Genomic DNA, 27,476 nt, shown 5'->3' with positions numbered 1-27,476 from the left:
GACTGAGCGACTTTCACTTCCCTTCTTCACTATGCTTAGATTCCCCCAGAGAGTAAGACAGTCTGGAGTCTAGGGGTCTGTTGCATACATACTCCGGGGTCTGGAGTTGATGGAAGAGGCAGAGAATGTTTGGAGGTAAAGCTAAAACAAGAAGGAAGGAGTAAAGCAAGGCAGGGCAATGGTAGCCTAAAATCTTAAATCTGTATTTTCCAATTTACAGAGAACTCATAAACCTTTATCTCCTCCATCTGAACAATCACTTCTTTGTGAGATAAGGAAGGTGATTATCCAGGTTCAATGGATAAGGGAATTGGTGCCTAGGGGCCCCAAGGAACAGTGGCAGAGTCAAGCTGAAAAGGACCAACTGGAACTGAAATCTCTGGAGGGGAAAGCTTGGCATTTCTATTCAGAAAAACCTCTACTTGCAATTCTCATTTGCAGCCAGAGTTGGGAGCCGCTGACCAAGGCTTTCTGCCTACTAAGCCAGTACAGTTTTCAGAACAACTGTCCTTGTGGAAAGCCGTGTTAGTGCATGTCCAAAATTACAAGCTTCTGAAAAGTGGGCCAGTTTGAGGGAAAGTTGGGAACAAAGAGCTACCTTAGCAGAGCTTCCTCAATTTTATTCAGTCATGTGAGGTGAGAGCCCGGGTGACGCAAAGTGTCCTGGAGAAAAGGGATGGCATGTACCTAAGGAAGAGAGCACCCCTACCTCTCATCTCAGGATTTGCATGGTCTTCCTGGAGAGGGTCCCAGAAGGGCAGTCAGTAAGAGGCCTGAGAGTACTCGGGGAGTGCCAGGCATGCAGGTGAATCTGGCAAGTTCATGTTAAAGTTTAGCCCACTATCAGGGCCAAGTTCTGACTCAGTGGCTTCGGGGGGACGTTTATTGCTTTTTCCCAGGAGTTCCACCCAGCCTCAGCAGGGAACATACTTCTGTGTTTCCTGCCGCCTCTTCTAGTGGCAAAAGATTCCCTCCCCACTTAGGTAATGGAGGCTTGTTTGTGGGGAGCAGCTGGTGGAGAAAATGGGCTTCCTTGTTGCCAAGAACAGCCACGAACAGGCTACAAAACACAGAAAAGCCAGGCACTGCCTGGAGAGTTGATCCATCCTCCCAGCAAATCAGATTCTCAAGACCAGCTGCTCCCCAGCCTGGTTTCTTTTTGTTCTCGGAGACGGTTCCCAAGGGACACATACCTGTGAATACACTCCCTAGTAAACAACTGCACTGTTATTGAAATTTCACTCTAAAATCACCAAACCAGGTAAAGCCTAATTGCCAACTTTACTGATGGAAAAATCCAGGCACTAAAAAATAAATAAGAAACCAAACAAACCCCTGATTTGTTGTATCCATGGGCGTTTGGAAGAATAAAGTGAAGTATTAGGCCTTTTTAGTTTCTGTGGGCTTCCGGGGCTCTGCTCCCCTGAGAGCCCTAGGAGGTCCCCAGGTGTGCTGAAAACTGAGTGGCTTAGCTGGGTCTAGAACCACAGCAGCTTCAACTCCTCGTACACTTTCTTCTGTGGAGAATGACCAGCACAACTGCCTCTGGAAAGTCTTCAGGGCCGGAGCCTTTGTCTGAAAAAAGGTAAACCGTGCCCCGAGTTTACCCACCTGCTCTATGACTCCTCTCTGTTATCCCAGCCACAATCGACTGCATCCTCCTGACCCTGTGGGGGCGGGGCGAGGGGTATTAGAGGAGGTAGCCCAGAGCAGGGGCAAGGGCAGATGTACCCTCTGGGGCAGGTACCATCATTCACTGAAAGACTTTTCAAGACAAACATAGCCTCACCTCTTCAGACTGGGTGCAAGCTGAAGCACCGAAAGCCATTATTTTAGAAAATCACACACCATCCTCCCAAGGGTCCCTTTGATTTTATGCTTGTGGCAGGTAATGGCCAAAGAGAGAAATGTGAACAGTAACATGTGTATTTCGATGGTAGTCTGAGTCAAGGGGACATGCACCCAATTCCCTTCCTTATCGTTCAGGCCTCGGCAGACCCTGGCCTCTCAATTGCACAGTTCACAGCTCGGCACTCAGCAGGCACGCAATAAATGTCTGTGCCAAGTGAAAACCACTTGCTGGGGCAGACAGGAGTCAGTCTTGCGTCCCTCCCTCCCTTTTTTCCTCCTCTCCGACCTTTGGGGCTCTGGTTTCCTGCAAGCAGTGAATTATTGATGTCTACTCAGAGATACCACCTTGGCCCTTCCCAGGTTGCCAATGGGGTGGGGCAGGGAGGTGGCTTTGTTCAGAGTCTGTAAATAGGAGGAGCAAGTTTCTTGTTCAAACAGCCCTTACAGGTAGGTGACTGTTTTTGCTAAGTCATCCTGGGGATGCTCAGAGCCCCATTGTGAGAGCCCTCCTGGCTCCTCCTTCCTCCCCACCCCTTTAATCGACCCTTAAGTGGGCTCACAGGGCTCTGCCACTCACTCTGCACGTCCACCATGGCTTACATTGCCAAGTCCTTCTACGACCTCAGTGCTATCAGCCTGGATGGGGAGAAGGTAGATTTCAATACGTTCCGAGGCAGGGCAGTGCTGATTGAGAATGTGGCCTCGCTTTGAGGCACAACCACCCGGGATTTCACCCAACTCAACGAGCTGCAGTGCCGCTTCCCCAGGCGCCTGGTCGTTCTTGGCTTCCCTTGCAACCAATTTGGACATCAGGTGAGAGGTCCCTGGCGTTGGACTGCTGTAGCTCTAGAGGACTAAGGAGAGGGGGAGAACGACTGTGTGCTGGAGTGTCTGGAATTATGGGGTATGTTTTGTTACGCTAGGTCTATAGGTACAGGTGACTACCAGGGGGAAGTCAGTATGATCCTGTCTGTGATAGCACACCAAAGATGTGGATTTTCATGGTTTCTTGTCTTCCCACTACACTCCATGAGGCTTGGTACCTGGTCTGGTTCTCTCTCCATTGTGTCCTCGGTGCCTAGGGTATAGAAGACACTCATTACATATCTGTTGAATGAATGACTGGAAGAAACAGAAGATCAAGAATCAAATTAGGATTGAACTGACTCAGGAGACTGTTGTTCTCACTAGACTTGGTTCTGCTATTTAATGGGTCAATGCCCACTCAATTTTTCTGTTTTGGTTTCCTCATCCATAAAATAGGGATAATACCACTTGTCTCATATAGGAGGGCTTCCCTGGTGGCTCAGCAGTAAAGAATCTGCCTGCAGTGTAGGAGACAAGGATTCGATCCCTGGGTCGGGAAGACCCCCTGGAAAAGGAAATGGCAACTCATTCCAGTATTCTTGCCTGGGAAATCCCATGGACAGACGAGCCTGGTGGGCTACAGTCCATGGGGTCAGAAGAGCCGGGCACTAAGGATTATTGTGAGGTTGATAGTGTAAGAGCTACAAAAGTAACTTGGAAAATATAAAGTAATATGAAAAAGCAAGCAACTTTATTATTTAGATTGAAAGGTTTTGTTTGTTTGTTTGAAACCAGCCAAGTGGAGAGTGAATTTGGGGGAAAGCAAAGGGTTTGTAAAGTGCATGTGTCTCCTCTGGGTATCATATGCTCCTCAATGTCCCTGATTAATGCATCAAGTTGTTACACATCTTTAGCCCACACACCTCAAGTTATCTTTTAGGGATTCTTCTATTTTCACTTAGGATTTTAATAGCGCAAGCAGGCAGAATGTCCCTAAGTGAACCCTCCAATTATAACCCCTTTGGTTCAATTCACAGAGGCCTGAAGGCAAGGAAGAGACTGGCAGAGATACAGGCAGGAAGGCTGAAATGTCATTGGTTGTGACAAACCTGAGCCCAAACCATGAGTGCGCTCACTGTTCCTTCCCTGTCTCCATTCCATTTCTAGGCTTGGCCAGGACAAGAGAGACAGAAAAGGCAAAACCTCTTCAGAGGTGCCTCCAGCCATCACTTCAGACCAGCCAGTTGCTGGAGGGAATTCATAACGTACCAGTAGCCAGCCAGCCATGTGCATTAGGAGATAAGACTTTAATAGCCATCAACTCTGGGCTCAAGATGTCATGATGGCCTGGAACTTACTGTACTAATTGGTTCTAGTAGGTCAGAAGCAGGAACTTTTTCCCAGAGGGAGATACCTGACTCTTAGACTTGGGGGTGGGGGTGGAAAATAAGTGTTTCCATGGGCCTTTGAGGGTTGTCAGGGGTGGAGAATCCTAAGCAGGGATAAGACAGGGCTGGCAGCAGGGAGGGAAGACAGGTAATAGGTTGAGAGCTAAAGCATTCTAGCTGAGGGTGAGGTCTAAGTGTAAGGAACCATAATTACACAGGCACAACTTTTGGCTCTCTTGCACCTATTTCCTTAACTTCCCCTTTCCCTGGCCTATTCCAGAAGCCTAAACCCTTTATCCTATTTAATTCATGCCTGGTGGCCATGAAGTAATTTCATATACAGTACATTCATTGTTGGTGCTAACCTATTTTGTCTTTATATGGCACCTGAAAGCTAGTCTTCCTTGGATGGGGTTTTCCTTCATCAAAGTTTTCTCCTACTTGTACTTCAGATCTAGGACGAGGCAAGATGAAAGGAAGAAGCTATAAATCCCATTCTTCTAGACCTCAATTTCACCTTTAGTTTCAGGAGCTGAGTAGGGCAGAGGCCAAGGCTATATTCAACACTCACAGGTAATTAGACGAGAGGCAAAATCAGGGCAGAAGGAAAGGGAAGGTGGTGGCAAGCATGTGTGTGTGCATGCAGATGTGTGTGTGCAGGCTGTGTGTGTGTGTGTGTGTGTGTAGGCTGTGTGTGTGTGCAGGCTATGTGTGTGTGTGCGGCTGTGTGTATGTGTGTGTGTGTGGCTGTGTGTGTGTGCAGGCTGTGCATTTGTGTGTGTGCAGGTTGTTTGTATGTGTGTGTATATGTATGTGCATGCAGATGTGTGTGTACAGGCTGTGTGTGTGTGTGTGTGTGCACGTGCAGGCTGTGTGTGTGTGTGTGCGTGCAGCTACATAAGGGGAAGAAGGGTTCTAGGCAGTGTGACCTGAGCCTCCTTTCCCTTTCTTTCTACTGCCCTGAGCTGAAGGTTCCTTGAAGATTCAGACATAGCCTAAGAACTGTTCAGGGTAGACAGGAGGGAGAAGCAACAGCTCAAAAGCGCTAAATCTTCAGAACAAGAACAGCCAAACTAGGATCTCTGAGAACTTTCAGAAACGACCCAGCAAACCATCAGGGAAACTCTGAGTCAAGAGCAGGGCAAAACGAATAAAGAGACAGAACAGGAAGCAGGAAGACACCTAGAAAGAATGACCCTGGGGAGTACAGAAGAGTGAAAGGCTTTCTAGATCCTCCATCTTCCCCTTGCCTTTTCCAAGCTCTGTCTCTTTCCTCCCCCAGGAGAACTGTCAGAATGAAGAGATCTTGAACAGCCTCAAGTATGTCCGCCCTGGGGGTGGATTTCAGCCCACCTTCACCCTTGTCCAGAAGTGTGATGTGAATGGTCAGAACGAGCATCCTGTCTTCGCCTACCTGAAGGACAAGCTCCCCTACCCTTATGACGACCCGTTTTCCCTCATGACTGATCCCAAGTTCATCATCTGGAGCCCCGTGCGCCGCTCAGATGTGTCCTGGAACTTTGAGAAGTTCCTCATTGGGCCGGAAGGGGAGCCCTTCCGCCGCTACAGCCGCACCTTCCAAACCATCAACATCGAGCCTGACATCAAGCGCCTCCTCAAAGTTGCCATATAGACACTAGCAGGTCTGTCTCCTCCCGCCCTGAGTGTCTCTCCTGAGCATGCACTGTGCCCTCAGAAGACTGCTGGGCCCAAGCTTTCCCTTCAGATCAGTCCCCTTCACTGAAGAGCCTCGCCTTTCTGGTCTGTTTCCTTCCCCTCCCGCAACCTTCTGGTGACTCAGCCTGGGGCTCCAAGACGTGGGTGGGCTCTGAGTCTTCACAGAATGATGGCACCTTCCTAAATCTGTATGGGCGGTGTCTGAGAAGAGTGGAGGCCTGGAGCCAGCCTGTGGGCTGAGTCCAATAAAGGGTAGGTGTGGAAACAGCCAGGCTCTGTGTGTCTTCTTCCTTGGCCAAGTGGGGAGGGGTGCTGGGACTGCAGGTAGAACTGGGGGAGGGGGGGCAGCACACGAAAGCTGAGGAGAGGGAGCCTCTGATCAAGGGGACATCCCAATTCCTGTCCGGAAAGCAAGCTCTGGTCAAGGTCTACAGTGGCAGGTGGAGCTTTGGGAAATGTGAATTGTCTTGTTCCTTTACGGCTCTTCTTCAGGACTGGGGAAAGAAGGTGATAATGAGAAGAAAGGGGAAGAAGTGGCAGAAGCCCTGGGAAGTTGGTCAGAGGATTCCAGTTAGGAAGACGTCAGTTTCTCTGTGGGTACTGGGCTGACTAAACGTTGTCTGCATCTTGAGAAGGTGAATTTGGTCCACTTAACTGACAGCAAGGGCGTGGAGGGTACAGTTACAGGGAACACAAAGAGCATCTTACCCATCTCCTGACCACCTTGTGGAGAAATGTTTGTTTTGGATGCACTGTTACATGGACTCTCCCTCCTTTTTATTTTTATTTTTTTTTCTCTCCCTCCTTTTTAAAGTTTACGTTCCACCCTTGTCATTCTCACACTCCCACGTTCATAAAAGGGACAAGTTTAGGCGTGAATGGTTGGTTTCATTTCCTTTCCTGTGAGGGTAGGTAGGGATGGGATAGAGCCTCCCTTCAGACAGTCAGTTTATAACCCGCTGACATGATAGCTGTTCTCTGTGAGAACAGAGTTGTGCCAAATGGCTTGGAGGGATGGTGGCCCAGATCCCTCACCTAGTGCAGGCGTTCTCAAAAGCACCACTGAGGCTGGGCTTTGTCATACTCTGGAAAAGAAGAGTCACTGCCCCCCACTTTGTCCCACAACCTCTTCCTGGAAACCTCACTTTGCCTTTCCTTCTTCGATCACTATATGGAATATTTTACTTCTCAGGGACAGTTCTCCCAGCTGGACACATTAGTTTAAGAACCCCACGCAGAGGGTAAAATGCTTTTTCTAGGATGTTCCCCATAACTTTTCCAAGCACTCACATCATCTGAAAAGTAAATGTGGAATAGAGGTTAAGGATCCCCACTGTCTGACCTTCTACTAAAGCTATGTCACCGATGGTGCTTTATTTCAAAACGGTAACCTGAGTGGTACAGTGGGAATCCCCTGGCATGTTTCTGAAGGCCTCCTGCTAAATTAAGGTCACCCTTAAGTTGACTCTTGAGAACTCAAGCCTTTTAAGATTTCCACTGTCAGAGCCAACAGCTAGGGTATGAGTTCTATTTTTTTCGTAGGGGGCAAGATTAAGCACTGATTTTAGAGTAAAAACTGATTCCCTGAAGAAATAAAATGGGACTTCCTGTGGGATGCCGGCATGATTTGTTCATCATCTTCACAGGGTCACTGCCTGCTGTGATGTTCAACAGCAGAGCCAGCTTTCCTGGGTGCGGACACTATGCCATAGGCAACTGGGGACCTCATATGCCAGAACAACTTGGGTCTTCCCCAGGAGGCTCAAGTTGAGAGAATTATTTAGAGAGTCCCAAAGGAACGTGAATTACACTATAAGTGATTTTGCAGAGAGTCAGAATGGACCATAATGCTAGAAGAGGGCTCCTCACTTGGGCAGGGAAATGTTGTTTGCTTCAGAAATGAGGAATTATTTTCTTTCCTTTATTCCTCATCTTGTTTGTCCCCTTTACATCCTCAGAAGTATCAGTTTATGGTCATAAACAGCCATGGCAAACCTTAATATAATCACCCACTTTCCTAGATCAACATGATGTTTTAATCAAATTTCCCCGGGGGCACTCAGGAAGCAAGAAGTCCTATAAACAGGCTTTCCCAGAAGTGCTGAGATAATGCTACTTTAGAGGAGGGACAGAGAGAATCATTCCTCTAGGGCTGTTACAAAAAATACAGTTTAAAATAAGTGATTTTAGGGGTCCAGATACATAGACTGAAACTGATGGCTATTTCCATGACTATGTTCCTGTCACTAAATCTCCTCGGTTTAAGATTAAGAAAGTCCAAGCCAAATGTTTACAGATGATCTCAAATCTAGTGATTTCTTATAATCACCATCACAACCATCATCCATCATCCAAATTACCATACACCATGCCCCCACACCGAGCTAAGTACTTTCTATACCCAAGGTTATTTAATCCTCATACTGATCCTGAGGAATATTTATCTCTATTTACAGAGTAGGTAATTGAGAAAGAAACTTTTCAAGGACCAAGGTCTAGCAAGGGGCAGGGTTGAAAGTTAAACCCCGGTCAATCTGACTCCAAAGCTTCTACAATTAACCGTGACACAACAGTGCTTTCTTCTATCTCAGAGTTCCTGCATTAAGACCCCTGACAGCTGCCTGTACACAGCACTCTATGACCTAATGATGCTTTCACTTAACATTATATCATGATTTTAAAACTCTGTGAAGGAGGCATGACTGTGTCTACTTTTCCACTGAAAAAACCAAGGTACAGACAGAATGACTTGCCCAATGTCCCACAATAAGCAGGTGGCAGAGCGAATTTCAAACCCAGGTCTCTTGATTTCCCTTCTACCCAACCACAGCATATCTCACAATAGAGACTTGTACTATAGTCAAGAAACATACATTTTAAAACTGAAAGCCTCAGATTCAGTGAAGTTTAACTTAGCTTTGCTTGCAAAACAGAAGAATGAAACTGAAAAGGATTCTTGTTACATTGAAATAAAGAACAGTGAATGTATACTTCTTAGTGATGACTTACAAGCTAACAAACCATATCTGGCTCTGTCTAGACTATATCACATGTCAATTAATTAGTATTTGGAGAACTCAAGACCACTTGAGTAAGACACAGCAAATTAAAGCTATAGCAAACACGCTGAGCTTTGGGTTTCAAGAGCCTCACTAGGTCGACCCCAACCTGCACATCATGAAGCAGGGAGAGAAGGAATGAGCTGCCAGCACAAGTTCATGTTTCCCACTACACTCCCACTGAGGTCCTTTCTTCTCCTCCTTACATCTCAGAGAAGGAAATAAAGAAGACAAATGCTTTTGCCTGGTTCCCCTCTACTTAAACAGAGAAACATAGAAAAAGTAGAACTGCGTTTAAGAGGTCTTTATTCTATTAGATCCACAAAAAAATGCTAGAAGATATATAAGGAAGATCACCAAACACAGTAAAATGCTGGCTTAATAATAATGAAATATATAGGTAGGATCTTATGTTTAAATTTTTTGTAATATATTGTCCAAAACCAGATAATTATAGAGATGAGGATATCAGGAAGGGCATATAAATTCATACTTTTTTTTTTTTTCTTGTTATCTATTTCCCCCCCCCCCCCAGTGGGTTTTGTCATACATTGACATGAATCAGCAATAGATTTACACGTAAATTCATACTCTTGAACTCCAAAAGACTTAAGTTGGAAGTAATAGCAAACTCCAAGAAGGGACAATTCAGAAACTGTAATGGGCTTAGTGCTGCTATTTAAAGTAATGAAACATTTTCTCTGCTTTCTGGATTCAATTCACCAAATGATTTCCTCAGCAGGTCAGATATAGATTTGCAGAAAGTGGAAAACATTTTCCAGGAATAAAACAACTGATCCCTAAGGAACAGCTGCGCTAACTTTTCTGAATAATAAATCTTAGTCTGACATGCCTAGATTCCTCAGAGTGCTGTCACTGATATTCTCGACCTCTTCCTAACCTTGCCAGACTCTCACACTTCATGTGTACTGAACACTAGGACTGCGAGAGCATCACTGTACTACGTGACCTGGACTCAGCTGCTTAACCTCTTTCTGCCTTAGTTTATCTGGCTCTAAAACTGGGGTAACAATAGTACCTACCCTCATGGAATGGTTAATGAGGATGAAACAAGTGCTTAAAATGGCCTTGGCACATAGTAAGTAGTCAGTAAACCTCGGCTATTATTATTATTCCTGTTACATAACAAAGCTTTTCCCTGATATCAACAACTTGGCTCACTCTGTTCAGAGGGTCTGAGATATGAACAAGAAAAAATTCTGCTTTAATGCCTGACCCTTAAGTTTTGATTTCAGAATGAGAACTAACTAAAACAATCTCATCCTATCTAGTACTTTATATGCCTTCCAAAGCATTTTACATTTACATGATTTTTCAACCTTCTAACAATACCATGAAGGAAGTATATCCATTTATATTACACCAATTCTATAGAAAGGGGACAATAAAGTCTAGTATGACGCTTTGCTTAATGGTTATACTGCTACCAAATGGCAGAGGCCTAAATGCCAGGTTTTATAACACCCAAGCCAGTGTTCTTTCAACTATGCAAGGTAAGATCTCTTTGGAGCAACTGAAATCATTCTACTTTATTACCTAAAGTCTGTACTTTATTCAGATTTCCCTAGTTTTACCAAATGTCCTTTTTCTGGTGCAGGATCTCATTCAGGATACCAGATTTCATTTAATAGTCATGTGTCTTTAGGCTCTTTTTGGCTATGAGGGCTCCTCAGATTTCCTTTCTTTGATGACCTTGACAGTTTTGAGGAGTACTGGACAGGTCTTTTCCTCAGTTGGGATTTCTCTCTCAACTGGGATTTGTCTGAAGTTTTTCTCATGATTAGACTGAAGTTTTGGGTTTTGGGGAGGAAGACCCCAAAGGTAACATGTTATTCTTATCACATATCAAGGGTAATGCTATCAACATGGCTTATCGTCAGAGATGTTAATCTTGATCACCAGGCTAGTGTCTGTCAGATCTCTCATTGAAATAAAAGTTAAAATTACTTTTCCCCCTTCCCATACTCTACTCTTTGGAAGGAAGTCATGCAAACCCATAGTTAAGGAGTTAGGAGTATCTACATACATTATTTGAAATTTTCCCATGTGGGGGACTTAACTATTCCCTCCAATATATGTATTTATTCAGTCATTCACGTAGGGACTCATGAATATTTATTTTATAGTTTGGGTTATAATCCAATACTACTTTATTTTGTTGCTCAGATTGTTCCAGCCTTGGTCACTGGGAGGTTCTCTGGGGGGTTCTTCTGTCCCTTTGACATACTCCCAATCATTGTGATTTCCCTTTGAGCACTTCCTTTTTTTGTGGCTCAAGATGCTCCAAGCTCATCTTGTATATTTACTGCCCCAGTCCTAGATTCAGTCATTTCTCCAAGGAGTCCTAGATTCCTTTTGTTGGAACCAAGATCTGGGCACTAGATGTGCTTTCCATCCTAGTTATTTTTCAGCCACATAACAGCTAGCAAAGATGCCTCATCTGGCTGCACTAATATGTACTGGGAACTTCAGCAGAAGAGCTCTGCAATCTCCTAAATCACTTTTTTTTGTGGGGGCAGTGAGGCCTGCACTACATAGCTTGTGGGGTCTTAGTTTCCCAGCCAGGGACTGAACCCTGGCCACAGCAGTGAAAGTGCCAAGTCCTAACAACTGGACTGCTAGGGAACTCTTTCTTTCAAAGAACAGGTGAGTCTAAGCAGCAAAAAATAATATGCAAATAATTTCCATTATAAACTAAGACAAATCATCAGGCTTGCTGTATTGTAAACCAACACAACAGCGTTAGTACAGAACGGCAGAAGGATCCTTAGAATAACAGAGTCATTTGTCGGGGGTCGTCCGGAAGAATACTGATAGTATCTTCGGCTTTACCACATAACAGACAGAGCATGGTATATTCCTGGAACAAGAGAAAGTGCACAATTACCTTGAGGAACCAGCAGAAACAGCCTTCATAACTTTCTCTGGTAAACCTGTCCTCTGTAAATTGTCCTGGATATACTATCTGTACAATAGATCAATTTCTTCAACTTTCTTCCTGAAAGTGAAGTCTTAGGTTTAGTCTGTGTATCCCACAACATTTTGTTTATATAAATTGAATACATACTGATGTTCTATGCTCTATTTACTATGTATACAAGAATGTCATCTTGGAAAGGCATGGCTATTTACTAAATTTAGAAAACACATATACTGGGCTTACTTAGTGCTGCTATTTAAAGTAATGAAACAATTTGAGTGTGCGCCCCTGAGGACAAATTTCTGTTGAGCTGTTCCTTTCTAGGATATTCAACACTAATATGCAATGGAAACAATTTTTAAAACAAAAAAGGGGAAAAAATTTCCAAACCCAAAAGGCTACTTTTACCTACTCCAGAAAAAATAAACAGTTATGTTAAATCCACTAGTATCTCATGTCTCATATTTAGATAGTTAGTTTTCTAGAATTTGATCTTTTTAAGGAGTTTAATGTTTCCTGGGCTTAACAAATGTCCAGACTGGCGACAGAAGGTATTTTGTTTTAAGCAAAAATCCTTAGGTCAAAGTTCTGTTTTTATAGCTGTTCCTTTCTAGAATATATAATATGGTCATAAACTATAGAAACATATATCTTTCAAACCTTTTACTTTAAAACTTTTTGTCTTCTTTAGGAAAACATGCATCTATACTAAGTCTATTAGTATTTCCACACCTGACATTGAGATTGCTGGCTGCCTGGAAATTGATCAGTCAAGGCAGTTTGAGTTTCATGGGTCTGAACAGTCACTAGAGTGGGTCACAGAGGTAAACAGTGACTACTGTACAAAGACTCAGAACCAGCAACTGCCTTTCCATTTCTTGCTAGAGAGTTCAGCAGGAGGACTTAGTTATAGCAGTAGAAAGACTGTTTCTTAAAAGACCACATTTAATTTTAAAGTCTACTCCAGACAGTAGAAATAGAGGCCAGAGCTCAGCAAACAAACACGAGTCTCATGAATCAAAAATAGTTAAAATCCACTCTCTCCAAGGTTTTTACTGCTTTCAAATTCTGCTTTCACTCCCTAGACATTACTAGTAGAATGCCAACCTCTCACTGGAAATGAAGGAAAAAATAATAAAGCCAATATGGGAAAATGTGTGAAGCTAGACAACTATTTGAATTTTCAACCAACCTACCCAATGACAAGTTTTCATTAAGTGCATAAAGGCTCTGTAATATCCCAGGTACACTGGCAGACATGGGAAAAGCAGAGGACAAGGTCTGACCTTGCAAAATTTACAGTGCAACTTGACAGAAAGAAAAAACCTAACATATGGTATAATTTGGAAAAACTGTTAAATCAGTAAGACTGATTATACCTATAATCTTTAATTTATAGGCAGTCTGGAATCCAAATTTCATTCCAGGCCAATTATTTGGAATGCAGAAGCAGTTTCCCACAGAAGTAACATTACACAAAGCAGTTAGGTTCCCAGGGAAATCCAGGGAGTCTTTTAAATTTATACTGCACAAGTCCTATAGAATCTAACCACACAGAGAAGTGTTTCTGTGGGAAAATATGTCCAGAATTCTCACTTGGGATGCCAGGAACATATCTTCTCATGCTGCCAGGAATATGGTGGGATCAGGACACTTTTCACCCAAATTGGCCAAGTTAGGAGAATCAGAATTCCTCTTAGTCATTCACAGAGATCTTCAAAGGCTCCACCTGGGCAAAGCCTGAGGGAAATGATCTGGAAGAAATGGTGGGATGGTGGAATCCCCTTTGGGCAAGATCTGATCCTGTGTTTTACGCTGAGGGTCCCATGGGCCTCTTCCCTCTATTGCTGCTGCTACTGCTAAGTTGCTTCAGTCATGTCCAACTCTGTGTGACCCCATAGATGACAGCCCACCAGGCTCCCCTGTCCCTGGGATTATCCAGGCAAGAACACTGGAGTGGGTTGCCATTTCCTTTTCTGGGCTTCCCCTATGGCTCAGCTGGTAAAGAATCCACCCACAATGCAGGAGACCTAGGTTCGATCCCTGGGTTGGGAAGATCCCCTGGAGACGGGAAAGGCTACCCACTCCAGTATTCAATCCAAGGGCTGCAGAGTCGGACATGACTGAGTGACTTCCCTCTATTAGTACCTGCTAATTCTGACCCTTGGACCTCTCCTTCCCCAGTCCATAGACAAAGAAAAAGCAGTCTCAGTTTCCCTCTTCTTTCCTGAGGCAAAAATATAGCCCTTTTAATGGATTTTAGGGTAATATAAAAAATACAGGATGCTTGTAATCACAACTTATTTTCCATTTAAACTCTGTACTTACGTCTCTACTTTCCCCTCAATACTTGCCATCAGAAAACCTTATTTTAACAACATTGTTTGTTAAAAATGAATCTTTAAAATTTAAAAACAGAATCTTCATCTTTTAGAGTTCATACTGAAATATTTACAGAAGTAGGAAACGTTTGGGATTTGCTTCAAAGTAATCCTGAGAGGTACAACTCTGCCTTTTTCTCTTTTGACCACACCCCGTGGCACGCAGAACTTCCCTGACCAGGGAGTGTACCTGAGGCCCCTGCAGTGGAAGCATGGAGTCTTAACCACGGGACCTCTGGAAGTCCTAGTCTGCCTACTTCTGATTTAAATTTCTCATAAGACATTTCAAACAAAGCAAAATATTACCAATGGTGGGAATCCCACCCTGAACCTGAACTACTATTGGAGTAAGATGGGGGCTGGAGTGGGGTGAGGCTGAGGAAAGTAAGTCACAGCAGCTGAGATGAGGAGTCCTTGGGGTCACCAGGCCGAGATGGAAGTGACCAATTGGCTAGTCACGAGTTGGGGGCTGCAACGGATACAAGAAGAGTCCAAAAAAGGGTTGGATTACTAAGAAGCAGAAGGAGGCACAATTTAAGTACAGCTTAAAAGAGATAAGATTTAGTTAGCTTGAACATAGTGAAAGGGACAAGTTAAGTAAAGGAAAGAGCAGGAATACAGACAGCGATACGGAACAGGGCAAGCACATCGCGTGAGGAGTAGCAGAGCAGTGTCAGGAGATTAATTTGAGGGCGGTGTGCACAACTACAGCATAGAGACTGCTGCAGTCCTCTAGGTTTGAGTGGAATGGTCCTTCACATGGAGCGTGACACTGGAGCCAAACAAAAGAGAGAAACAAAGGGAGGAAGGAGGGCAGACAGGACATCAGGGTTAGAGGAGGAGATCTGTAGGCTTCACCAGAGACTGAGTATACGTGTGCTCGGTATCTGAGAGAGTAAAGAGAAGGTTCCTAGACCAGAGGCCAAAGCTCAGGAGAAAAGATGTTAGGGAGAAACAGGAAAGGAGACCACAGAGAAAGCAAGGGAACTTTCAAAATGATTTAAAAAGAAAGAAAAAAGTCTAGCACTATGGACCCCAGAGGATAAAATGCTCCAAAAAGACAATGGTTAACAAAATCAGATTCAGAAAGATGTTAAGAGAGATGAGAAGGCAAGGTCACAGGATTTGGCTACATTATAGGGAATCTATGAGAGAATAATTTCAGTAAAGTGAAAATGAAATTTGAAAGTAAAGTGAAATTTGAAATTTGAAAGTAAAGTGAAAACCAATTTGTGGATTGTTAGGAGAAGCAAAAGGAAATAAAGGAAAATAGGGTAAAGAGCTATTCAAGTAAAGAAGCAAAAGGAAGGAGAGAGATGATCAGAGATGAATCGAAGAAGCAACTGAGTGAAACGAAAGGATTTTAATTTACTTTTAACAAATAGAGAAGAACTAAATATATTTAATGTAAAAATGCTTTAAATCTCATTGAGAAAAAGTTAGGAGGAGAGAAGGTAACATGAAGTTCCTGAGGAAATGCGTTGTGGGGATAACAGAGAGGAAATAAAAATTTCTACAACAGGAGGGAAGGAGGAGAGACTAAAGCTGGGACAATGCTACAAATGGTGTGCAAAAGGAGAGCAGTGAGAAATGAGAGAAGGGGAGACTGCCAACCCAGTGAGAACCTTGGGATGGGAAGCTTGGACAGTATACAGGAGCTAAAGACAGCTATTCTAGACAAAGCCAAAGAGGTAGTCTGAAAGCATCATTTTAAGACAAATATGCTGATAGCAAAATAAAGAAGGGGGTGGCAGGGAGTGGATGTTGGGAAAGAGAGGACTGGAGGTGGAGTCCAGTTTAAGAGTTTTTTCCCAAGAGAATTCCACACTATCTAGGCATTGTGACTACAGCCATCTTCCCTTCCCTTCTTCCTTCCCCAAAGGAGCTTCTGGGACAGCTTTGAAAATGGCTGTGCTCAGTCATAATGGAAAATCTGCTAGGCTTTGGTCTCAGGGTGCTGACACACTATGGCTCAATTAGGGCATAAACAGGCAATCTCAAGATTCACTTAGGGACTCTAAAAACTTCACAGGAGCTTCAGGAACTGCTGGAAAATAATTATAAGCACACCTGTCCTTCCATGAATGGAGAGAGATGCTCCTTTAAGTCCTTGACATATTCACTCCCCTATTTGGTCACTACTCCTTCACTTGAGACCTTGATTTTGCCCAAAGAGACATCTATCATATAAGAATCTTTGAGGCATAATCTTTGGATGCTGGGGAGATGTGGTCAGGATGTTATTTAGATGGACCACAAGATATTAGACCAGATTCTGACAGGTGACTAAGTGCCTTCTTCCACATTGAAGTAAAAATGAAAGTGGTTCTCTTGCACTATTTTATAAGATTCTACTGTAGAAGATTTTTTCCCTAATCATAGTAGTACCAAAAAAAAATTTCCCTTGACAGTAAAAAGCTCTTACCTGATGTTTATATCCTATGAACATGTAGTTCACAGGAAGTAAGTAACTCAATCTTGAAAGCAGAGGCAGTGAGGGATGGACACAGGTGAGTGTGTCCTTGGGCTTTCCAGTTTGTCTGTGGCTCTCCCCCACTGTCCAGCTTTTTTTCCTCACCATTAGATCTGTGGGTCTTCAGCAACTGCAGGCCTATACTAGCCTGTAGGATTTTGTAGAATTCTTCACATGCTCTCACAGTTGTATAAGGACTAATCTTTTAATAGATCCCTATTCTCTACCCTTACAGTGGTTCAGCTTCTCTCCTCCAACCATGATACACCTATTGTTTTACTTCTCAAATAATATTCAAATATCCTACCAAAATTGAGACCAGAGTTGCTGACTACAGTCCAAGGGAAACAAAGATAATCTCACTATCACGATTTCCATGCTCTATAAGAATGGTGGCAGTGGGCAGACCAACACTTAAAGCCAACAACTGTGCAATCAAATAACTGGGTAGAGAAAAAAGAGGCACAATGGTAACCTTATAAGAAGCCATAAGGTACTATTCTTTATAAGCAAAAATGACAGGACAGAGATATCATCTGTAAGGCATGCATTTTGCTTTGTGACTCTTGTGAAGACAGGTTTGAACAGATCCACCCACATCTAAAGTGTCTGTCTCAACTTACACAAGTGGAAGAGAGGGACAGTCTCCTCTAACATCTGTGAGTACTTCATTTACGAAGATTATACCTAGATTTGTCAAGGGTACTCTTCTTATCCCCCTTCCCCTCAATAACACACCCACATATATACATTTACCTGAAATTCATCCATGATACTGAATGTATACTCATGCCTGGCTATTACGTGATGACAATTCTTACAAAGATCTGCTGAAACAGAGAGAGACTTAAAAAATTAAATCTTAGATGGTGTCTGAAGACAGTAAAATTTCTATTCTTAGCATGGTGTTGCTTTAAAAGAATCTTAACTCTGTCAAATTTAACACAAAAGAAACCCATTGTAATGTCCACCTTGATTAAAAAAAATATAGACTCTATTACACAGCAACACTATATAATTAAGGGCCTGAACTCAGAGACTTAATGTGCAATTCCCACTAGAAGCTAAGGTAATCAATTAGCAGATATGTGTATTTTTTAAATCAGCTGGACCTACCTAATTATATAGGAGCTTTTATTCTCAGGAATGATAGAAACTGTGCTACTACCCAAACATAAACAAAAAGCTAACACAAGACATTAAAGTGAATTTAGCAGTAACAAGACTCTAGTAAAAACAGTATTATAATAACTATTATATATTGAGTGCTTATTGTGTGCCAGATACTGTTTTAAACATTTTTTATCTGCTTATTCACTTAATCTTCTCAAAAACCCAACAAGGTAGATACTATTCTTATCACCTTTGTGAAGTGAAGTGAAGTGAACTTAAAGTTGCTCAGTCGTGTCCGACTCTTTGCGACCCCATGGACTATACATAGAATTCTCCAGGCCAGAATACTGAGGTGGGTGGCCATTCCCTTTTCCAGGGGATCTTCCCAACCCAGGGATCGGGTCTCCCACATTACAGGTGGATTCCCTACCAGCTGAGCCATCAGGGAGGCCCTTTATAAGGATAAGGAAAGAAAGGCACACTATGTGTAAGTAACTAGGAAGACAACGCCGAGTTAGGAAGTGTTGCAACCAGAATTCAAACCAGGCTTTCTCGCTCCAGAGCCCTTGCTTTTGACCACTCTCCTCTATCTAGAAAAATAAAAACTAAATATGCTAAAAGAAAGAAGATTCTTCTAATGTGGAACATTTTTCTATTTTCTGACTCTATTCTAAAGGCTTAATGTCTTTTATACCCTTCTTTAAAAATGTCATTATTAACACATTTATTTCATATACTCAGAACATGCCAAAAAATCAGAAGACAATCAAAAAGGAAATGTGAATAGTTAAATCAGCTGCCACAATATCTGAGTACTAAAGTGCACATGAACATAAATTTACTCAGAGATTCTTAGTGCCAACCTCAGAACTGATTTTTTTATTATACATAGTTATTTATTTCATTTCCCAGTATAAAGAATGAAGAACAGCACATGAAGATGGCATCCATCCTGACAGCAGCAAAAGAAACGATAGACTGACAGGAACAAAAGACACAAAAGCTATAAAAGCAGAAATAAGACTGAAAAAAACCATTTCTCACAGCCATTTAGTCTAGGGACAAACAGCCCTAAACACTTAAGAGCTGCTGAAGTACATCATTGCATCATACTATAGTACAAGGTGAAAATTCACATGGATGACCCTAAGTTTAAAAAAAGTCCCTGTATCTTGTTTCAGAAGACACAGTCTTTAAAGATAAACAAAAGAAAACTGGTGCTTAAATTATAAGCTTCAGCTATCTGCAAGTCATTTATGTGGAATATATGATGTTGCTAGATACATGAGATGTTACCTATATTCTCCTCTTAAAAAACTAGTATTATGTGGTACAGTGTGATAGTAATATAGACCTCATAATACTTTGCACAATCTAATTCCCAAAAGATGACCTCTACCAACAGACTTAGGTGTTAAACAGTCTACTTACGATCATAGGTAACTATTTCTTCTCCATCTTCCTCTTTCAAAGATTTGTTTGTGATCAGCATAAAATCTCGCTTACTGCACACTGCACAGCCTGTAAAGTTCAGCAAGAAAGATCCATTTTCCAGGCAGATGTTACCCTAAAATAAGAAAAATAGGGATTTAATTTTCTTTTTGGGGGGAGACTTAATTTTCTTATATTTCAAAATCCTTGGAGAAAATGATTAATAGACTTAAAGTCTCTAAAGTCAAAAAACATGACCACAATTTACTTGCTTGAAGTTTATGCCAAGTAATTTTTGAAATTACTAGCTTTCCTCTAAAAGTATCATTCATAGTAAATAAACCTGAGGCAGTGTTAGAGCTGTAAGTCTCTGAAGTCTGCAACTGTGTTTAAGAGAGAAGACTAAACACAATTGGATATTTAGAAACAACTTAATGAAGTCTTAATATAACACATGAAAAGGAAAAGTTAGAAAATCTAATAGCCAACACCACTAAATGAGGTATCATAAAACTAGAATGAAAATTTAATCAAAATGGAAACTCTGAGCCAATAATAAAAATGACCTTATGCAATGTGATGCTCAGTTGACTGTTGAAAAAGCATTTTCTCAAGCCTTAAAAATATCAGAAAATAAATAGAGAGAAATAAACTTTCAGCTCTTATAGATATCAGTCCTTAGGATATATGTGATTCAGGCAGAGAAGATAATTTCTGCAATTCATCAGACTGACATCGTGACATTTAAGAGAGAAAGAAACTGTAACTAAGAAACTGTAAATAACATATGTTCCTGGCTCAAATGGGGTCTTTGCTGAAGCCTTACTAGTAATTGTTCAGAACTTAATCCATAAGCAACCTAGCTAGCCTTATTTATTTTATACTGAGGTACAGTTAGCTCCAGGTGTGCAGCACAGCGATTCAGTTATACATACACATGTATCTATTCTTTTTCAAGTTCTTTTCCTAATTAGATGATTGTTGTTGTTCAGTTGCTAAGTCATGTCCAATTCTCTGTGACCCCGTTGACTATAGCATGCCAGGCTTCCCCTTCCTTCACAATCTCTCAGCGTTTGCTCAAACTCATGACCATTAAGTCGGTGATGCTCTTCACCCATCTCATCCTCTGTTGCCCGCTTCTCCTCCTGCCCTTTATCTTTCCCAGCATCAGGGTCTTTTCCAATGAGTTGTCTCTTTGCATCAGGTGGCCAAAGTATTGGACCTTTAGCTTCAGTATCAGTCCTTCCAATGAATATTCAGGGTTGATTTCCTTGAGGATTGACTGGTTTGATCTCCTTGCTGTCCAAGGGACTCTCTAGAGTTTTTTCCAGCACAATTCAAAAGCATCAATTCTTTAGCACTCAGCCTTCTTTTACAGTCCAACTCTCACATCCATACCTGACTACTGGAAAAAAAACAGTTTTGACTATACAGACCTTTGTTGGCAAAGTAATGTCTCTGCTTTTTAATATGCTGTCTGGGTTTGTCATAGCTTTTCTTCCAAGGAGCAAGCATCCTTTAATTTCGTGGCTACAGTCACTGTCCACAGTAATTTTGGAGTCCAAGAAAATAAAATCTGCCTCTATTTCAACTTTTCCCCCAACTATTTGCCATGAAGTAACAGGACCAGATGCCATGATCTTAGGTTTTTTAAGGTTGAGTTTTAAGTCAGTTTTTTTCACTCTCTTTCACCTTCATCAAGAGGCTCTTTAGTTCCTCTTCACCTTCTACCATCAGAGTGGTATCAAGTGCATACCTGAGGTTGTTGACATTTCTCCTGGCAATCTTGATTCCAGCTTGTTGTTTACCCAGCCTGGCATTTCACATGATGTACTCTGCATAAAAATTAAATAAGCAGGGTGACAATATACGGCCTTGATGCACTCATTTCCCAATTATGAACCAGTCCACTGCTCTATGTCTGGTTCTAACTATTGCTTCTTGACCTTCATACAGGTTTCTCAGAAGGCAGGTCAGGTGGTCTGGTATTCCCATCTCTTTCAGAATTTTCCACAGTTTGCTGTGATCTGCACAGTCAAAGGCCTTAGTGTAGTCAATGAAATAGATGTTTTTCTAGAATTCCCTTGCTTTTTCTACAATCCAACAAAAGTTGGCAATTTGATCTCTGGTTCCTCTGCCTTTTCTAAATCCAGCTTATATATCTGGAAGTTCTTGGTTTATGTACTGTTGAAGCCTAGCTTGAAGGATTTTGAGCATTACCTTGCTAGCATGTGAAACAAGGGCAATTCAATGGTAGTCTGAACATTCCTTGGCATTGCCTTTCTGAGACTGGAATAACTGACCAGACCGGAATAAACTGACCTTTTCCAGTCCTGTGGCCATTGTTGAGTTTTCCAAATGTTCTGGCATATTGAGTGCAGCACTTTAACAGCATTATCTTTTAAGATTTTAAATAGCTTGGCTAGAATTAATAAACTTTGACAAAAAGCCTGTTGAGGTCTGAACTGGTACTGCCTTGAATCCAGAAAAGTTGACTGTCAAAGACTCCAAGATATTAAGGAATTTTTAAAAAAAACTCTTAAAAGAATAAAGATCTAAATACCATGTTCAAATAAATTATTAACAGCACTCTGAGCAGAAGTGCACACATAAACACAGGCACTTTATACAATATGGTCTAAACTCTGTAATCTGACCATATAAGCAGGCCAAATGTAAACTCTAAATACTGAAGGAAGAGAAGAGATGCATATGTACCTGTTGTGAGGTAAGGAAATAAATTCTTGAAATGGCAAAATGTAAGTAAAGTACCTAAGAAACTGATGGGGCTTTCTCTAAGGGCCCTGATCATTTGAAAGTGAGGGTAACCTTCATCAGTGAGGCATGATTATTTTACTAGATGAAGCAAGATTATTAATGTCCAAATTTGGGAAAGAAAATTAAAGAATACAGTATCCAGAGAAGTGTTTGAGGTTTTCACAGCAGGAGGAAAGAGAAGAATAAAATCTAAATCAACTTCACAGTAATAATAGTAAGCTATAACAGTTTCAAGAAGACAGGAAAAAAGTCAAAAGTTAATCTTTAGAAAATGTGATTCAGCCAAATCCTGGTTGAAGATCTGTAAAGGTATACAAATATGCAGGAAGAAATAGTTAAATACTATGATGATAATTAGTATGAAAGTATACTATGATAAAATCTTACAAATTTGAGAAATTTGCAAAGATATTGACAAGGATTGGGCCAGTTTGTTTCTTTCAAAAAACTATTATTTCAGATGGTGTAACTTATCAGTGTATATGTTTTGACAAGGAGTACTTAAATCTGGAAAATAGTTTTTAAAGAACCAAATTTTAATTTTGCCGATTTTCTCTATTTTCTATCTCCTACTTCATTCACTGCCACTCTAATCTGTATCATTTCTTGTGCTTGCTTTGGGTTCAGTCTGCTCTTGCTTTTTCACTCTTAAAATGGAAAGTTAAGTTACTGATTCCAGATTGTTTTTATTTTTTTTTCCAGATTGTTTTTTTTTTTTTTTCAGATTGTTTTTAAAATATTTATTTATTTGACTGTTCCAGGTCTTAGTTGTGGCATGTAGAATCTAGTCCCCTGACCATGGTTCAAACCCAACACCCCTGCGCTGGGAGCAAGGAGTCTTAGCCGCTGGACCACCAGGACAGTCCCCTGTGTTTTGTTTTGTTTTTAATATAGACATTTTAAAATGCAGAACATCATTTTAAAGCATCCATTTCCATACAACTGCTTTACAAATTGTATATCAGACTCCACATTTAATTAAATATGGTTTGATGCTAAACAACAATTTGGGCTTCCCAGGTGGTACAGTGGTAAAGAATCTGCCTGCCAGTACAGGAGATGACATGAGTTCGAGCCCTGGGTCAGGGAAAATTCCCTGGAGTAAACTATGGTAACCCACTCCAGTATTCTTGCCTGGAGAAACCCAAGGACAGAGGAGCCTAGCAGGCTATTACTCCATAGGGTCGCCAGGAGTCAGACATGACTGAGCAAATATGTACATGCACACAACAATCCGAGTACATGAACTTTCATAGTTTAATTTTAAAGTATATAAAACATAATTTCTAATTTAAACATGTAACTAATTTACACTGATTACTTCCCTCTGATTAATCTAAATTTATGCTCTATTTCTGTATTGCTGCTACATTACTAAGAATGTTAAAGCTGCAACTTGAACTATATGAAGTATAGATTTCATTTCTAGTTTGATATAGGAATGTTTTATTACAATTTTGTGCCTAATCAGTTATTTTAGAAAATGCAGTAGAGTTCTAGTTCTAACTGGTTTGCTAAATGCTTTTCTAAATGGAAAAAAGTAATCTGGTTCATAGTTGAGTAAAAAAAGTTGAGTTCAAAAAATTAGTATGGTTCATTTCCAATTTGATTCAAGTCTGAGTTCAAGTTCTTGGTGTAATATTACAAACAAGAGGGCCAGAGCTCTGTAAGAAATCTACTAGGCTGTGAAAAACATTTACCACCAAAGTCCAGACATTTTAGGAAACTAAGTGAAATCAAAGTCCCTCAGTTGTGTCCGACTCTTTGTGACCCCATGGACTATACAGTCCATGGAATTCTCCAGGCCAGAATACCGAAGTGGTTAGCTTTTCCCTTCTCTAGGGGATCTTCCTAACCCAGGAATCAAACCCAGGTCTCCTGCATTGCAGGCGGATTCTTTACCAGCTGAGCCGCAAGGGAAGCCCAAAGATAAATAATTAAATATTTATTACCTACTCATTCAGCATTTAGACCTATCCAACATGTTAACCCATTATTTTTCTCTGCCGAATTTAATAAGTGGTCTGTACTTGCTACTACCACCTTAGTACCTTTACCTTTGCCAGGTTCAAGCAGAATGGCTTCTGCTCTTACTGTCCTTAAAAATATCTCATGACTTCAAAAAATCCCAGAGTTGGAGGGATCCCTGAGACTTCAAGACATCATTTAGTCTCTACTGAATGAAAGGAAGAGTTCAATTTCTCTAAGGTTACCCATTCCATTAAAAAAAAAAAAAATCTGTTAGAAAGTTCTTTATTCTGATTTAAAGCCTATAGCCCCCTAACATCCATCCACTAATTATTTCTGAATCTGCCTTCTGGAATTTCAAATAAAAGTCCAATTCTTCCTCATGACAGTTTTTAATCATTTTAAAACAGAATAAAAATCAGAGAAAACTGCTTCAGGCACTTTCCTGGTTTTCCAATCACCTCAAAGCTTTACTTTTATTTTCTTCCTATACTTTTATTTTCACCTTCCTATACTTTTATTTTCACATTCAAAATTAATTTAATCCTTGAAGCTCTTTTATTTCTTTCTATACTTTTATTTTCACTTTCTAAGTTAATTTAATCCTTGAAACTCAGTTCTCAGTACTGGCTGATTCTCTACATTCTTTTCCTAAGTGAACAAATTCTTCCTGACTCCTTTATTTGGTTGAGTCATCTGTTTGAGTCTCTTACCCAAACTGTCTTCCTATATTTTTACCCTATTCCTGGAATGTTACAGTTTCAACATCAGATGAAACATGATTTTAAAAAAAAAAAGCAATCTGATCATTTCATTTGCTCCCCCAATTTTGGTTCTCTTTCCCATATGGCTCAAACTTCTGTAATACTTTCAAACTTCCCAGCTGCCTAGATAGAAAACTCTTGAGATTATGAATGCTCTTCCCTTCTTCCCTCCTACATTAAATTGGTTTAGCCCTGTTAATTCTTTCTTTGATATGAAGTCTTCATCATCTCATACCTATACTACAGCTGCCATCTGGTTTCCCCAAAGGCTCTGTAGGGCTGTCCTTTTATATTTTCTCCCATCCCATCACCTCAACATACAACCATTCGATCCACTTTCCTATATAGCAGATTTCAGAGTCATTTCCTTATTTTTTTTTTAGATGGCTGCCCAAAGCCTAAAGTGTATAGTCTAAACTTCAATATAATTCTTGTCTTTTGATGAGCTCAACTCTTAAAAATCCAACCATATATATATATATATATGTATATATATATATATTTTTTTTTTTTTTCCTTCCCGCCCTGGCCTCACCTCAGCATATGGGATCTTAGTTCCCGGACCAGGGATTGAACCTGTTTCCCCTGCAGTGGAAGCCTGGAGGCAGGGAATTACCCAATTTAATATATGATATTATCCACAGCAAACATCTTCCTCATGGTGCTTACAATGTGCAGTGTTCAGTACTGGATTCACAAAAATCTCTTTAAACTTAAAAAAAAAGTATGAAATAGACCACAATACAGAAAAGTATGTAATGTAAAGGTATGGCATAAGGCCTCTACTTATTAAATGTTAGTAGGACTGCAGTCGCGATAACCAAAAATATCTCCCGCTCTTGTCAAATGTCCCTCAGGAGGCAAAACTGCTCCCAGTTGAAAGCCACTGCTCCACTCACTCATGGCGTTCCATTCTATGACCACACCACATTTTTCCGGCCTGGCAACCCACTCCAGTATTCTTGCCTGGAGAATCCCATGGACAGAGGAGTCTGGCAGGCTATAGTCCACGGGGTCGCAAGAGTCACAGGACTTAGCGGCTAAACCACCACCAACACCACAAACAATGCTGTTATGAACATTCTTATACCAGTCTCCAGGAACATGCATTTATTTCTCTAGAATCGGAACCACCAGGTCATTCAGCATACATCTTTTTTTTTTTTTAATAGTGCTAGACCTTTATTTTCAAAGAGGTTATATCATATGAGTGTTCATGATGTATTATAAAACCCTCCCAAAAGACTAAGTATTACTCAAATTATTAAGAGACAGAAACAACTACATCTCCCAGCCTATATGAGAATCCTTGTTATTTCCCCCAGCCTTCAGTTCCTCCTTTCCTTTTCCACCCCAGTCACAACTATCCTTTAAGTCTGAAGTGAATTCCACCTTTCTTTGGGGAGAACACCACTATTTCCTATTGCTCTCCCCTTTCTCTACACCTGAATAGCATTTAGGTACTAGTCAGTTTTTGCTAGTCACGTGACCCTGTAAATGTACACTCTTCGACGGTTCGCAAGTTACACGCATACAAATGTTCAGTAAGTATACGTTGAACGAAATGAGAACAAGCTTCGCAATCTCCTGAACTTGAAAGGAACAGCGATTTCAAAGAAAGTTAACAGCAAGGAAGCCAGAATTCCAGTCTTGCCTTTCATACTAACTAGAAAGTGAACTTTGGCAAGAGATTTCCCACCTCCAGGCATTAATTTCATCAGCAAAATTGGGTTCTACAGATGACTTCAGAGGTCCCTTCTAGCGCTCGAATTTGGGAGGAGCACTGAATGCCATCAAATCAAGCTTGAGGATAAGACCAGGGTAGGGGTGGGGGCTTCCTCTGTTCTCGGCTAAGTTGGTGGTGGTGGTAGGGTTTTTTTTTTTCCCTCCCCTGGAGCTCAAGAGAAACGAAGCTACGGCTGCTCCCAGTCTCCAGGGTGGAGATATGCAGGAAACGACGGCTGCAGGCCGTACCCCTATCAGGTGCTAAATACAGCTACCGGGTCACTGGATGGGGTGCAGCGGCGGAGGTCGCCCCACGCCAGACCTCCCAGGGGTACGAGAAGCCTCAGGGGCGGCCATGGGCCAAGGGAGCGGGCAGTTCTCGGCGCCCACTCGCTCACCCGGTTGGGATATTCCTTCTCCACACAGTCCACACACATCGCGACGCCGTTAACAGCGAAGATCCTTCGGGACTTCCGGGAATACGAAACCTCGCGAGAGTTCAAAGAAGGTCGCCGCATGCGCCCAGAGTACTAGATCCTGGAGTATTTGGTCTCAGGAACCAATTCCAAGTCTCCGCCCCTTAGCAACGGTTGTTAGGGCAGAGTCTGGTCTCTCAGACAACAACTGAGAGCCAAGGGGACTTGGAAACCTTCCTAATAGAGCGGAAGGGACCATGGACCTTGTGGCGGGAAGGGGAAAGGGATCTTGGACCAAGCAAAATTCTAATAGGTGCCTTCCTGAGGCTAGGCTGACGGAAAGGCAAGTCACAATACTCACGAGAGGGAATTGTTTCTCACTTCCTCGACTTACTCCTTATACATAAAGCTGAAATTATAATTTGGACACATTTTTATACCATTTCATAGGGCAGTGAGAGTGATAGTTCAGATCTTGGCATGTGAATAAGCAATAAATGAAGTGTTTGGGAAGAGCCACTTATATATAGCTCTGCAGAGAATCTCTTAAAAAGAATACAAAGTGTTAATAAGAAATGACCATCCCAGAGTCCTCTGGAGGAAACCAAGGAAATGAGTGGTTAAAGGTCTTATCTAGGATAACAAAGCTACTCTGCCAACCAAGATAGGATTTGGTTCCTACCCTGGGCTCTGCGCCTTTTTAA

At 41.6% G+C, this 27,476-nt stretch overlaps 2 protein-coding genes across 6 annotated transcripts; one reads left to right on the top strand and one right to left on the bottom strand.

Moving 5' to 3' along the window:
• Window positions 1-50: 50 nt before the first annotated feature.
• On the bottom strand, window positions 51-26,874 carry CHURC1 (churchill domain containing 1). Of its 5 annotated transcripts, none has more exons than XM_043472303.1 (4): window positions 26,755-26,865; window positions 19,122-19,257; window positions 2,895-2,929; window positions 51-1,575 (listed from the first exon to the last, which is right to left on the bottom strand). In XM_043472303.1, the coding sequence occupies exons 1-4, from the start codon at window positions 26,791-26,793 to the stop codon at window positions 1,381-1,383; spliced, it is 405 nt and encodes a 134-aa protein (XP_043328238.1). In that variant the 5' UTR covers window positions 26,794-26,865; the 3' UTR covers window positions 51-1,380. The 5 variants fall into 5 exon arrangements, with proteins under 5 accessions (XP_043328238.1, XP_043328240.1, XP_043328237.1 ...); XM_043472305.1 differs by lacking the exon at window positions 51-1,575 and adding an exon at window positions 1,612-1,667; XM_043472302.1 differs by lacking the exons at window positions 51-1,575; window positions 2,895-2,929 and adding exons at window positions 9,309-11,663; window positions 17,334-17,404 and having other exon boundaries at window positions 26,755-26,874.
• GPX2 (glutathione peroxidase 2) lies at window positions 2,365-5,990 on the top strand. The gene is made up of 2 exons (XM_043472299.1): window positions 2,365-2,664; window positions 5,329-5,990. Exons 1-2 carry the CDS (start codon window positions 2,443-2,445, stop codon window positions 5,677-5,679), a joined length of 573 nt encoding a protein of 190 aa, XP_043328234.1. The 5' UTR covers window positions 2,365-2,442; the 3' UTR covers window positions 5,680-5,990.
• Window positions 26,875-27,476: the final 602 nt, after the last annotated feature.

This window comes from Cervus canadensis, chromosome 6 (assembly GCF_019320065.1).
Source record: "Cervus canadensis isolate Bull #8, Minnesota chromosome 6, ASM1932006v1, whole genome shotgun sequence".
NCBI classification, from domain to species: domain Eukaryota; kingdom Metazoa; phylum Chordata; class Mammalia; order Artiodactyla; family Cervidae; genus Cervus; species Cervus canadensis.
The sequence above is the reverse complement of the archived record's forward strand: the minus strand, read 5'-3'. Positions and strand labels throughout refer to the sequence as shown.

Bases quoted from the DNA above. Each gene is read 5' to 3' on its own strand.
- CHURC1 (XM_043472302.1), bottom strand. From the start codon at position 26,874: ATGCGGCGACCTTCTTTGAACTCTCGCGAGGTTTCGTATTCCCGGAAG. The intron at 19,258-26,754 runs GTGAGCGAGTGG...TTCTTATTTTAG, and splicing joins AGAAGGAATATCCCAACCGG to GGTAACATCTGCCTGGAAAA. The intron at 11,664-17,333 runs GTAAATGTATAT...CTCTTGTTCCAG, and splicing joins GTATCATGGATGAATTTCAG to GAATATACCATGCTCTGTCT.